General features: G+C 43.8%; 1 protein-coding gene across 6 annotated transcripts in view; it reads right to left on the reverse strand.

Annotated features, from left to right (window-relative positions):
• The window catches only part of si:dkey-230p4.1 (trichohyalin), a 45,947-nt gene that overhangs the window by 17,781 nt on the left and 13,291 nt on the right, over positions 1 to 14,875 (reverse strand). For all 6 annotated transcript variants that reach the window (XR_009529580.1, XM_060074652.1, XM_060074653.1 and 3 more), the window contains 10 exons: positions 9,182 to 9,344; positions 8,574 to 8,681; positions 8,347 to 8,495; positions 8,095 to 8,244; positions 6,565 to 6,643; positions 3,254 to 3,331; positions 2,941 to 3,087; positions 2,736 to 2,845; positions 1,972 to 2,113; positions 736 to 941 (listed from right to left, as the gene is read on the reverse strand). Coding sequence is in view for 5 of the 6 variants with exons in the window: in XM_060074652.1 (XP_059930635.1) it covers positions 736 to 941; positions 1,972 to 2,113; positions 2,736 to 2,845; positions 2,941 to 3,087; positions 3,254 to 3,331; positions 6,565 to 6,643; positions 8,095 to 8,244; positions 8,347 to 8,495; positions 8,574 to 8,681; positions 9,182 to 9,344 (1,332 nt within the window). In the remaining variant the exon portion in view is untranslated. The remainder of the gene's footprint in view (positions 1 to 735; positions 942 to 1,971; positions 2,114 to 2,735; positions 2,846 to 2,940; positions 3,088 to 3,253; positions 3,332 to 6,564; positions 6,644 to 8,094; positions 8,245 to 8,346; positions 8,496 to 8,573; positions 8,682 to 9,181; positions 9,345 to 14,875) is intronic.

Raw genomic sequence — 14,875 nt, forward strand, 5'->3', positions numbered from 1 at the left:
GATTGATGTGGACGTGGGAGAACCAGCGACGTCGGAGAACCCGACAAAATCGATTCATAATATCGTCTGGAGGCGCACACAGCTTTTGGACGTGATAATATATATTATATAATATAGATATCTATGTACAATATGATATTATTTAGATAAAGAGCTCCAGGACACCCGCCGGAGCACCCGGAGTGTTCCTGAATATTTACAGAACACGGCTGTGAGCGCCTCGCCATCGCGATACATCCACTGTAAACAGAGCGCATACAGTGGCTGCAAGCTGCTCAGGGCCCACACCCCCACCCTCCTCCGTGACCCGCCTCTCCGCCTCATTTGCATTAAAGCTACAGACACCGAAACGGCGCGTTTGGGGAAAGCTCAATGTGCGACTGGCTTGTAGTGGCTGTAATTCTGCACCACGGCTGAATTTCGGGAACGTCTTCAAATACTGTGTTAGCGGCCCACTAATATCTATATTGAAGCAGCCATAAAGTAGCATGCCATGGGACCTTTAATTTTTATACAAGTATATACATGGCACATCGAAGTAACTTTTTATAGAATTGCATATTTGACCGGCGTATTTGACACATTTTCTCTTTATCATATTTGATTAGGCAGACAAATTTTATGTTGGTGTTACTGCTTTGGATATTGACATGTTGTAAAGACAGATTACAGACGTCTTTAATTCAATTCAATTCAAATGACAGACGGTCAGAGCCAGGGTGAGGGTGTTTATACCTGAGCTGCTCTCGATCGTCCACTTGCAGCTCTCTCTCTCTCTCCAGAGAGGACAGCTTGTCTCGTCTCTCCCTCTCCAGCTCCTCCCTCCTTCTCTGCAGCTCCTCCCTCCCTCTATCTGCTCTCCTCTTCTCCTCCGTAACCCGTGACAACTCACTACACGCCTCCTGGAGCTCAGACCGCACCAAGGCATGCTGGGTACACAGCTACACAAAGACACACAGATACACACACACACACACACACACACACACACACACACACACACACACACACACACACACACACACACACACACACACACACACACACACACACACACACACAATGAATTTTAAAGATGATAAGTAGCCATTAAACATCATACACTTCCTAAAGTACTCATTATCTATAGCGAGAGACAGCAGAAAACAATATCAGAGCAAGGTGAAACAATATCAGAGGAGGAGAAACAATATCAAAGAGAGCAGAACCAATATCAGAGACAGCAGAAACAATATCAGAGGAGAAGAAACAATATCAGAGAGAGCAGACACAATATCAGAGAGGGCAGAAACAATATCAGAGAGAGCAGAACCAATATCAGAGAGAGCAGAACCAATATCAGAGAGAGCAGAACCAATATCAGAGAGAGCAGAACCAATATCAGAGACAGCAGAAACAATATCAGAGGAGAAGAAACAATATCAGAGGCAGCAGAAACAATATCAGAGGAGAAGAAACAATATCAGAGAGAGCAGAAACAATATCAGAGAGAGCAGAAACAATATCAGAGAGAGCAGAACCAATATCAGAGACAGCAGAAACAATATCAGAGACAGCAGAACCAATATCAGAGAGAGCAGAAACAATATCAGAGAGAGCAGAAACAATATCAGAGAGAGCAGAAACAATATCAGAGAGAGCAGAAACAATATCAGAGGAGGAAATAACAATAACAGAGAAGGCAGAAAAAATATCAGAGAGAGCAGAAACAATATCAGAGCGAGCAGGAACACAGTCACGTGCTGCTTCACTTGATATGCGCTCGGTGATCATTTTCTCTTCCCAGGTTTATACTGTAATCGTACTTTAATACTGCGGTGAGTGCAGTAAAGGTGCTTGCATAATGATTGTTGTGCATAAATGAAAGTAATCCATGGTTCCTTGTTGTAATACTCTGTAACCAGCGTGATTGGGTTGTGGTTATACTGGGTTACCATGGTGACAGCTTTAGTGGTGACAGCTTTAGTTCACCTCTTTCAGTTCTTCTCCCTCTCGCTCTCTCTCCTCTATCAGACCAACCAGCTTTCGCTCTCTCTCCTCCCCTGCTCTCTCCATTGCTTGTTCTCGCTCCCTCAGGTGGAGAAGGACCTCCTCTTCTGTCTGAATATGGGTCCTGAGCATCACATCACAATCATATGAATCACACCACATCACAATCACATGAATCGGATCGCAATCCGATGAATTGGATCACAATCCGATGAATCGGATCACAATTAGATGAATCAGATCACCATCAGACGAATCAGATCACAATCAGACGAATCAGATCACAATCAGACGAATCAGATCACAATCAGATTATAATCAGATCACAATCAGATTATAATCAGATCACAATCAGATTAATCAGATTAATTAGGATCTGATGAAGGACAATTAGATGAAAGATATTACTGTATTGAATATTACCAGACGATCATTAGGAGCAGGTAGCGGTTAACATGCATACAGTTAAGACCGTCCAGTCATCGTACTTTAGCTGGTTGTAGTCCTGGCTCAGGGGTAAAGCTAGCTTACTTTAGCTGGTTGCATTCCTGGGTCAGTAATAAAGATAGCTTACTTTAGCTGGTTGTAGTCCTGGCTCAGGAGTTAAACTAGATTACTTTAGCTGGTTGTACTCCTGGCTCAGTTATAAAGCTAGCTTACTTTAGCTGGTTGTAGTCCTTGGTCAGTTATAAAGATAGCTTACTGTATCTGGTTGTAGTCCTGATTCAGTTATAAAGATAGCTTACTTTAGCTGGTTGTAGTCCTGGCTCAGCACTCTCAAATCCCTCTGTAATGATGTGACCTCTGACCTCAGAGCATGGAGCTTGCACTGTCCATCAGCCAACTCTGCCTCCACCTTGAACACACACACTGACTCAGACTGGTTGTACTGGGCAGCTCCCAGTGTCCACCAGACAGACAGGCAGGCAGGCAGGCAGGCAGTAGTCGTACCTGTAGTATGTGGGTGTTGAGCTCCATCTTGTCCTCGACCAGGGATTGGTTGAGAGCGGCCATCTTGTTCAGAGAGTCCCTGGTTTCAGCCAGCTGTCTCTTCATTAGGTTCTGATCACACACCAGCAACACCATACTGTCTCTGGTCTGGAGAACATCTAGTAAGTGAACAGTACACCGACTCTGGTCTGAAGAACATCTAGTGACTGACAAGCAGACTGTCTCTGCTGTGTAGAACATCTAGTGACCAGCAGACTGTCTCTGGTCTGTAGAATATCTAGTGAGGAACATGTACAGTGCACGTGGGGGGCACCTTCTGTAAAGCTTCTCCAGCCTCCACAGCCTCCTCATTTGCTCTCTGTCTGTCCAGCTTCTCTCTCTCTACCGCCCCCTAGGGGCAGAAGGGGGGGGGAAAGAGAGAGAGAGAGCGAGAGCGAGAGAGAGAGAGAACGTCAACTAAAGCATCGTAACCACTAGGGCTGTAACAATACACAAACTCACGATTCGGTTTGTATCACGATTTTTGACCCACGGTTCAATACATCCCACGATTTTTTTTAATTTAAAAGCATTTTATTCAAACAACACTTATATACCAATTAACTTAATGTAACATTTAATAACAAATAATTTGGAATACTGAACAGATTTGAACAGGGAGAACAGAAAGAATACTATTAAAGTATAGCTAAATTAATAAAGAAATAACCAAAGATTGCAGTTGGAGGATACTTTTTGCTGGTAGGCAAAAACCCTGAACTGGTTGGTTGGTTTAGTCAAATATCCTTATTAGCGCTTCTTATTAGGCTATGTAGCTTAAATAATGACATAATCAGGCCGTATAGAATGCAACATGTTTAATAGCCTAACTTTCAATAGATGGGGAAAAACATGAACGTCTAACATGAACGTAGCAATAACGGGGCATAGTGTTACGAGCACCATATGTGTGTGCGCGAGAATGGCAGTGTGCGTATGCGTGTGTGAATGACGTAAGCGAGTGAGTGGACGAGCGAGGAGAGCGAGCGGTAGCGCGTGTGTCTAGTGAAGAAGCGAACGAGTCCGGTAGAATAAAGTACCCATCCGGTCAATAATCGGTGGCCGCTTCATTCCGACCTATAAGCAGACAAACTGCCAGTCAAATCACACAAAACAATAGAGACAGGATCACACAGGCAATTTTTTTCGCGCTTGGCCCACTCTGGATAAATGTCGTTCATATCGCATATGAGGACGACGGCTGTGGAGAGATGCAATCCTCCGTAGCCACGGAGAGCTGTCATCACAGGGGACTCTCTAAATCGACGCCACTTCGACCTGGGCGGGACTTTACGTCCTACGTCACTCGCTATGGGTGTGCATGTGTGCGCGTAGCCGTTTGTCTCAGGGATCTGTGCACGAACTCCCTTGCACTACACTGGATTACGAGCGTCAGTGTCGTACGCGATGGAGGGTGGGTGACATTCCTACAGTCTGTGATGATAGGCTATATTTCAACAAATGACATGACGAAACAACACGAACTAAGCTAACATTAGAGTAGCCATACCAGATAACGCCATACCAGCTAACCCTAACTATTTCTATTAAACTCTGAACCACTTTGCAACAGGCAACTGTGTGTTGGTGTGTCTTATTGCTTCCCACGTCTGCGTCTGCATCTTTCCCACTCCTGGCTAATAGTTTCAGCTTTTGTACTGTATATCAGAAATGATCACCCTGTACCACACTGCTGACTTGTTGATGTTTTGTGAGCACTCAGGCATTTCTCTAGGTATCTTAAGTTTCCTACTGGAGTCATCAAAACTTTGAACTTTGTTATTGTAAGAAATATTGTGTTGCAAAAACACTTTGTGTCTTACCCTTACCCTAACCTTAACCCCAGTAACATTTCTTCATCATAAACTACAAGTTACGCAAAATGGCATACAAACATCCAGTCCAATATGAAAGAAAAAAGCTAGCTTCATTAAAGGCACACAGTGCAACTTTATGTAAACATTCAATGAAAAATAAACATTCAATTTCTAGTCTTTTTTACACGTAGTAAGTTTCAATAACTCCATACCATTACATATCGACTTTCAAGGAGCAAAGATGAGACGTCGTTGTGTGGTGAGAACTGATAGAAAATCGTAAACAACAACAATCGCCGGTGGGGAGAAGCCATTTTTCCATTGACTGGAAGCCTGCTTTATTTATTGTAGGTTACAAAAAATAAAGAAAATGGCGGCATTGTTGTTGTTATCGATTTTGTATCAGTTCTCACCACACAACGACGTCTCATCTTTGCTGCTTAAATGTCGGTATGTAATGGTATGGAGTTATTGAAACTTACTACGTGTAAAAAAGACTAGAAATTGAATGTTTATTTTTAAGCCTCGAAAGTTGCACTGGGTGCCTTTAAGGAATCTAACCCCTTCTCCCCGCATCAATGAGTTGTTCTCTGACCACTAACCCATCAGGTCTTAGTTCAAGAGTTAACCACTTGACAATCTTCAAACTTCGGTTGCCTAGAAATTGTAAAGACAGTGATGTGTGTACATTGTGCGAGTATCCTTCACTCGCGATGTGTGTGCAGTCCAAAATGAAAGAAAAAACCTTGCATCACTAGGGAATCGAACCCCCAATCATCAGTCTTTAAACGTTGGTCGTTGGTAACTGTAAACAAAGAGATCGCATTTTGTTTAACTGCTAACTAACAAACGGGTTTACGCGTTCACTGAACAAAGATTATGGAAATAAAAGACCACTTTTCCATCAGAAAAATCATCAGAACCGTTATTACCAACCCATAGACACTAAAAGCCAAAACCTTTCTCACATGCACACCCATCGCGAGTGACTGCTACGCGCACACATGCACACCCATAGCGAGTGACGTAGGACGTAAAGTCCCGCCCAGGTCGAAGTGGCGTCGATTTACGCCCCGTGCCCACTACCTCCGTCAGTTGACCGTTGCCCATTGACTTTGAATGGGGACGGAAGCGCAATGCATTGTGGATCCGTCCGTTCAGTTGGAGCGTTCGCCACCGTCAGAAAGTTGAAAAATGTTCAACTTTTTCGGCAGCGACGGTTCCGTCATCCAATCAGATCGCGTATGCAAATGTAAGCACTGTGACGCGACTCGGGCTCTGACGATACTGGAAAGCGGGAAAGCGGGTCATCTTGCCTCGCAACAAGCAGGAAGAAGCGGGAAGAACCCGGCGAAGCGATTTGATTGGCTGACGGATGCCTCTGCAAAGACTACTCCCCCATCCGTCAGCCACGCCTTCCCACGTCCGTTGACTGACGGTGCAGTGGGCACGAGGCGTTAGAGAGTCCCGTCATCACAGAGAGGGCATCTCGTCGCATACTTACGTCATCGATAGGAGGGGGCGCTGTCAGCAGACTATTATTTAGACAAATTATTAGCAAATTTCAATCGGACAATTTGACCGGAGAGTTAGAAAGGGCATATTGCGCTTCTGCCTTCTCACACCGCGAGACAGGTTTGTGGCTTTGAGTGTCGCAATTTCGGTTTCGATACGCGTATCGTTACAGCCCTGTAATATTATTCAGTGTCCACCCTGACTGGGCTGCTCCGGACTGAAGGAGTACTCAGGCCCAGTCAAGTGTCGGTACCTTCAGGCTGTAGATCTCCATGTGACCTCTCAGCTCTCTCTCCTTCAGCTGGGCGATCTCCATCAGGCCCTCCTCCACCCTAAACAGAGTCAGTACACAGTTAACTACACCCACAACACATTAAACACACTTGACTACACTCACAACACGAACACACTGTTAACTTCCCCCTGGAAATGTTAAACACACTTAACTACACCTCTAACACACTTGACTACACCCGTACACATTAAGCACACTTAACAGCCTAACAAATTAACCCCGAAATGATGTTTAGAGCATTACATTACCCAATATAAAGATAGATCTCCCATATGCTATAGTATATACATATATTAATAATAAATAATTATTGCAATAGTGCTAGTGCAGTTGAAATGTCAACAGTCCAGTTATAGCTACAATGTGTGAGAGGAAAGAGAATGAGAATGCAGCAATGCAAGTCCAGTCAAGTTATTGTTGGGGATGGGTAAAAATACCGATTCATCAATGCACTGCAATTTATTTGTTCTCGTTTCAATTTCGATTCAACATTTTTTTGAAATCGATTATTTCCATAAAAAAAAAAAAAAAAAAAAAAAAAAAAAGAAGCATACTCAGTCATTGTAATCTAGAAGCGAGTATGCCTAAATTTACATTCCCTTTTACATTTGTCCATGTTATGATTATTACTTTTATGCTGCAAGTTTAGCTCAGGAACAATACTATACAATGGTGTATTCCCTTTTTGCTAGTTAAAGCACAATGAAATGGTTAAAATATTATGAAATGGTTAATTCTAAATAATATTTAGGTATTTTTGTCATCTACATTAATTATTGAATCGATATCTAAGCAATTGGATCAATTTCGAATCGAAATCGAATCTAATGAAGACCTAAAGAATCTAATTTAATTGTGAGGTACCTGGCAATACCCAGCCCTAGTTAATGTGATGTGTGAGTGTATCGGATGAGTGGTAAGGATGGGGGAGGGGGCTGCAGTCCTGTAATAGATAGAAAATAGTTTACAGTGCAGCAATGCAGTCCAGTTCACAGTTATTGAGTGGGAATTATAGTGGGAGTTATGTGACCGAGGGGTTGGGGGTGGGTTGGGGGGTGCGGGGCACAGGTTGTTCGTTCAGCAGTCTGACAGCCTGTGGATAGAGGCTGTTGGTCAGTCTGTTGGTCCTGGAGCGGATGGAACGGTGTCTTCGTCGGTACACACATTTAACTACACCCATAACAAATGAAACACACTTAACTACAGCCTAACACATTAAAAACACCCCGAACACATTAAACACACTTATCTACCCCCTGAAACCGTAAACACACTTAATTACACCCCTAACACAGTACATTGTCAAGTTAGATTTTATGTTCCAGAGCAAAATAACGTTAAACAGTTTATATTATTTAAATATATATAAAATGTCAAAATCATATTACAAGATATTATGCTATTCCATACCATATTTAGACATATGTATAATCTTATGTTTGTAAATATTCCGTATTATGGTATATATTTGAATGGCGAGCAAGATACCTTTTCTGTCCGTCTCTCTTCACGTGTCTCCTCTCCTCCTCCTCCCGCTCCATCTCTCTCCTCATCCTCTTGCTCTCTCTTTTCTCCTCCTCCTCCCTCTTTCCAACCAGCTCCACCTCCGCCTGTAGACCCATCACTGTCTCCCTCTCCCTGACACACACACACACACATTTATGAGAGCTACCTTTTATTGGTGTGTGTCTGGTGTGTGTCTGTGGTGTGCTTGTGCGCGTGTGCGCGTGCGGTACAGACCTGGCCAGTTTCTGCTGGGTGTCTACCAGCTGCAGGTGTGTGGTTTGCAGGAGTGTGTTTGTCTCTGAGTGGTCGGCCTCCAGCTGGTAGAGTCTGTCCTGTAGAGACTCCTTCTGCTCCTCCAACCTCCTCCTGACCACCTCCGCCTCCTGCAAACACACAGTCAGCATGTGACTGTTTTTGAAGCATGTTGTATTATAGTAATATCATATTGATAGTGCTCTGACCTGTAGTTTCTGGTGTCTCATCTGGAGGGCGCTGTCTGCCTGGGACAACACCGCCAGCAGAGAGGAGAGATGATCTACCTTGGTGGGGGAGGAGCCCAGGACTCTGGACTAACACACACACACACACACACACACACACACACACACACACACACACACACACACACACACACACACACACACACACACACACACACACACACACACACACACACACACACACACACACACACACACACACACACATGATCTACAACCTCGTTGGATGGTTTGACACATTTTAATCCATAATAGTAGTTATCTATTTTGATATTTAAAAAAGTATGAAGACAGTAGCAGAATGATAAGTTGAGGACACTGCTCCTCGTTCAAACCTTTAACTATTTCTACATCTGTGCTGGTGGATGAAGCACGTCCAAGCAGATTAGATTGGTCTGATGCTCTCAGACCAATGGAAGGTAAACAGTGAGTACACATTCCAATCACGGTACAGGAAATAGGAAGTCTAAATAAAAAGGTCAGTGCAACTGGACCAACACCCAACCTAACGTCCTTTAATTTGCTGAAAGCTGATCATGGGTTCATATACGGTCTGGAGTGAAGCTCACCAGGGTTAGGATAGCCTGGCTCAGAGACTGGTAGCTCCTCTCCACCTCACTCCTCTCCTTCTCCTCCTCCACTCTCCTCTCCTTCTCCTCCATTATCTTCTCCCCCAACCATCGCTCCCGCTCTCTCTCCAAAGACTGCACTAAGAGAGAGAGCTCTGTCACCCTGAGTGACAGAAAGACAAACAGACAGAGAGTAAGAGCGAGAGAGAGGAAGAAAAACTATAATCATTAAGAGAATGTTTTCCAGGTAAACATTTGATGGGTTAATTGAACCGTGGTTGTGTTGAGCCAAAACCACGGTAAGTGCTGGTTGGTGCTGGTTAGTGTTGTCTCTTAAGTGCTCGTTAGGGCTTGTGTAAGCAGCCTTCTTACTGTGGTGAGGTCCCATGGGTCTCACCTGCACTTATCTGGCGGCAGTTTGACCCAACCGCAGTAACAAAACCTGAAGCTAGTCAATGAAGGGCTGCCCTTCAGTCCCCAGGTCCCTGTGTGTACCAGCGGGCCATTCCAGTGGTAGAACAGGGGATAAATGAGTGATACCATAGCATCGCTTTACCTAAAAGTTATTCTATGTTTTTTAGTGGGGTAGGCAGTTTGTCCTTTCTGTTCAATTTTCTGTTATGTTTTGCTTTAATAAATGTCCTTATTGTTTCAAATGCTGAGTTTCCACCGGCGGGTGCGCTTCGGCCCAGCACGCCTCAGCCCAGTAGTGAAAGTGCGGTTTGGCCCATCTCAGTTACGGCTCGCATTTCCACCCCGGGAGGGCAGGGTTTAAGCCGGATGGCGATAGCCGCGGCAGCTACGTAAGCATCCTGGCTTCATAGCAGCCCGACACAGTGTAGACTGCTAATAAATCCGATGAATAAGAAAAACGCAACACAATAAACAAAGAGCAACAATTTAGGACTTCCAACAAGTTCGTCAAACTTTTGCGGGACATTTTCTTCAATAAACAAAGCTTTTGCCATTGTCCAGAAATACCTGGCGGGTACTGTGTTTGTTTCTTATTATCCCCCTGTCACAAGGAAGTGCCGATTCTGTCGACCAATCAATGGACGCCGTGTGTAGGGCGAACTTGTTGGCACCTTTTCAGACATCTCAGTACCCCAACGGAGGAGTACTGAGCGAGATGAGTACTGCTCATCAAAGCTCAATCTGGACCCCGCCCACTTTTGGCGGTGGAAACGCAAACAGTGCCGCACCTTTGCATATTAAACCGACCCACACCCGCAGCAGAAAACACGCCATTAGATGACCCCTTTAACCACCTCAGTTGAGGTGGTTAATCTGGTAAAGGATGACCACTCGGCACCTCCCTACGGAGGTGTTCCAGACACGTCCAGCGGCCTCTGGGAAGACCCAGGACTAGGTTGAGAGATTATATCTCAACACTGGCCTGGGAACGCCTCAGGATCCCCCCGTCAGAGCTGGTCAATGTGGCCCGGGAAAGGGAAGTCTGGGGCCCCTTGTTTGAGCTGCTGCCCCCGCGACCCGACCCCGGGTTAGCGGTTGATGATGAGTGAGTGAGATTAGCCATTTGTGTAGTGGCACTGGCTCTATCCAATCACTTTATTTAGTGATTAGATGAGCCCCTTCTAACTTGTTAGTCTAGAACGATGCACCGTGGCAGGCAGAAACATGTACCATTTGCCATCATTTCAAACCAATTGGATGATCCAAGAAAATGGAGTTTGCTCTTTGGTGAAAGCTCATTGTTGTACGAGGCCGGCCCTCAGACAGCTGAGGGGAACCCTGATCAGTCAGTTGATTCTTCTCAAGGGTTTAAAACTCTCAGAAGTAAAAATAAATGAGGCATTGATGAGCTGCATATATAAATAACAAAATTTGAGAGTGTGCGACTGAATTTTACATCTGGTCGCGCATGTGCAATGACCAGTTAATTTGCCCATTTTTTTTTTTGACACGTTAAATGTGGAAGGGGCGAGTCAGAAAATCCGGAATCTGTAGCAGGCCAACGAGTGTGAGAAGGATGGGGAATGGCCACTGTTAGTGGCTAATGTGTGGAAGCGGAGGGTCCTAGAGATTATCAAGCGTGTAAATGTCTGTGAGAAGGGGAAAGATTTGACAACCTGCTACGTGCATTTGAACAATGAGTAGTGGTGCAACGGTTCACGGGGTACCCGTGATCCGTACGGATCAACCCTCACGGTTCGGGACGCAAGTGATCCGCGGATCGGCTGATAAAAAAAAAAAGTTGTGCGTTCACGTGATCAGCGCATGTTTAGAGGACAATTCCGGTATTAACAACATCATCAAGTATCGTAGCAAAATACAGTTTCTGTTGTGTCTTATTTGGCGTTCCGTAAATCCCATTGGAACCGAAACCGAAACCGGAACCGGACATGTTTATGTTTGGTTGTAGTCTTTTCGCTCGGTTCTCCGTATCAACAGTAGGGCTAGAACCGAGCGAAAAGACTACAACCAATCCCCCTTGCAATGAGCAATGAGTCTTCCAACCGAAATCAATGGATTTACAAAATGCCAAATAAAACACGACAGAAACTGTATTTCGGTACCATACTTGATGACAAAAAAAAGAAGATGAGGATGTCTGCGTTGCCTTGGGAGAGTGTAGACTCTAAACTCTCCCCAGGCAATGCAGACATCCTGAATTGTAAATCCAGGGTTAGGGATTATTTACTATCCATGTTAAAAGAAGAAGGATAATGCCTCAGATTGCAATTTTTTAAAATATTGACCATGCTTAAAGGAAGCAGGATTATTACCTAATTTTTCACTTTATTTTGTTTTTACACATTTGAAGATTTTATTTAAATTCACATTTGTCTTGTAATCTTTATTGTTGTTGTTGATCCGAAAATGATCCGACCCGTGACTCAAAAAACCGTGACACGATCCGAACCGTGAGTTTTGTGATCCGCACCCCTAACAATGAGCAAGCAAACTTTAGACTCGTAATTCCGACCTTCGGCTAGTGTGCCAGTGCTATTCAGAGTCCTGCACTGGTCTTATTTTGCAAACCCGCACCCGCCCATACCCGCAATACTTAAAACCGCATCCGACCCGCGTTCCGACAGTCGCGCAAACTAGAAAATGCATTTCCTGCAGAAAATGCGGTGAGTGCTGTAGTGCAAAGTGAGGTTGAAAATATGTTTTAATAAAGAAACATAGTTTAAGACGTATTTTTTTTTTAAATGGCTTAAATCAAGTGAAGGGATTTGAACAAAAGTTCGAAAGTCTTAATGGAGTAAACAATGTAAACATTCACACCATTCAAGAAAATGTAAATGATTGGAAACAAATTAAGTGACAGCTGAATGAAAAGCGCAAAGCATTGCTTAAAATGCTAAATGAATTGAATTTAAGAATCTGAAAGGTCAAATGTATGGCCCTGCACTGCTGAATAATCTGAAAGTTCAAATGTATTGCAGTGCACTGCTGAAAAACCTGGAAGCTGAAATCGAAAACTTACTGACGCTGAATTACATTACCTGAAGAAGCAAGTGCTGAAATAATAATAGTAATGGTAGTAGTAGCTGAAGTAGTAGTAGTCGTCGGTGAAGTAGTAGTAGCTGTAGGGTTAGTAATAGTGGTACTAGCTGCACAAACAATAAACCTTATGAAAGGTATGGTATTGATTAATGTTTGTAGAAAGAATTATAATAATTCCGCCAGTATTTTTTTAAACCAGCCGAAATCGTATGTACTCGCCTAATGCTCATTTGTTCAGCCTAACGTGATTAAAAGTAGTCCAATTGGGTGGGAAAATCGCCCAATCTGGCAACGCTGCCTGAACGTCGTAAAAAGTAGTCAAATTGAGCCGGCAAAAAATCCCAATCTGGCAACACTGCCTGCACATCCTCGCGTTCTTACCTAGGCGTAAATCAAAGGGACCAACTGAAAACAAAGCCGATATGGAATATGATATGGGATTTGAAAAAAGTATAAAGGTAATCACAATTCAGTGTACAGATTATTGAAGATACAAGTGTGTTGAACCTTTGAACGAAGTCTGAATTAGTAATGGTGTGTTCCTGAATCCTCGGACGCCAGCCTTCCATGTCGGAAGTCGGGAAATCACCCAGCTTTCTTGCGGCATTTCTCGGTGGCACGCCTCCTTTTTGACTTCATCTCTCGGAATCCTGAGAGTAGACCGAAAGCAGTGATGACGCTCTCAACAAAATGGCTGCGCCCGTGAAGAGATGTATTTCCTTTGTATTTGTACCACGTTGCTCATTTTAATATCGATTTTAATTGCTCTTACACACTTGATTACATTGCTACTTTATTCCGGTCACCAATGTATACATTGCACGGTCTTGCTGTACGTGCGATACAATGTAAAGTTGTGTTGTTTGTTTTCAAGCTGGTTTGCTAAAGAGGCCAATGTAGCTAACAATAAACAACGACGAGCCAATTTCATGACCCAATCACCAAGTGGAACAGGAACGCTATGAAGGCTCCGAGACCGGGAATGATGTCAAAAGTGCAACTCGGAAGTTGGTGAAAACAAACAACACAACTTTACATTGTATTGCACATACAGCAAGACCGTGCAATGTATCAATTGGTGACCGGAATAAAGTAGCAATGTAATCAAGTGTGTAAGAGCAATTAAAATCGATATTAAAATGAGCAACGTGGTACAAATACAAAGGAAATACATCTCTTCACGGGCGCAGCCATTTTGTTGAGAGGGTCATCACTGCTTTCGGTCTACTCTCAGCATTCCGAGAGATGAAGTCAAAAAGGAGGCGTGCCTCAGAGAAATGCCGCAAGAAAGCTGGGTGATTTCCCGACTATCGACATGGAAGGCTGGCGTCCGAGGATTCAGGAACACACCATAAGTGTCAGAGAATCATAGAACTCGTAAGTCCATCCCTTCCGGTAGACCCCCATGGGACCTTTGAGATCGTAAAATATGAATAGGTTTCAATGGAGAGAAAGTAATTATTTTCTGGTCCCAGTCTTTATATGCCCTGGATTACACAAATGTTGTTTGTGGATTTCAATTCAAAATTTTCATGCAAAGAAAACAAAATAAAATTTGTGAGGACATTTGATAATGTTAGGTTTTGTGTGAGGCGGCTTTGTGAACTACAGCCCCTCGCTGCTCTCGACGCGAATGATATACGGTGTGGGTGTCAGATGGACTCGGCTGCCAGATAAACTTGGGGTCCTGCGCTTACAGATGACGTATCGACACTTGACGTATCGACACAAGCCAACGGACAAACCCGGAAGGGTTGTTTATAAAAGGGGCTCAATCATGGACATAAAAAGAAGGCTCAATCCGTTTTAGTTTTGATTTCATTGAACGCAGCCCGTTCTTACGCACAACAAAGCCAATGGAAACACGTCTAAAAGCACTGATGAATGCATATGTAACCCAGTTCCTGTTAGGGACTCTTATTCTGAAGGAGGAGAACGGAAGTGTCTGCGTGTGGGTCGCTGTTTTGACTCTGCGTTGGGAGCGCTGGAAATAAAGTGGATCGCCCCGTTCAGTGAATGGAGCAAGCCGATTCTTCTTTTATATATAACCCAAGTATATTCATCAATAATTTGTACCGTATTTTCCGCACTATAAGGCGCACTTAAAAGCCTTTAATTTTCTCCAAAAAAAAAGAAAAAAACTCCCCCAGCTGGTGGGGGGCTAATGCCATAATCGTTTGCGTTTCAGGCATCCACAAGAATCCTAACATGCAACCGCAT

This window comes from Gadus macrocephalus, chromosome 16 (assembly GCF_031168955.1).
Source record: "Gadus macrocephalus chromosome 16, ASM3116895v1".
Lineage (NCBI taxonomy): Eukaryota > Metazoa > Chordata > Actinopteri > Gadiformes > Gadidae > Gadus > Gadus macrocephalus.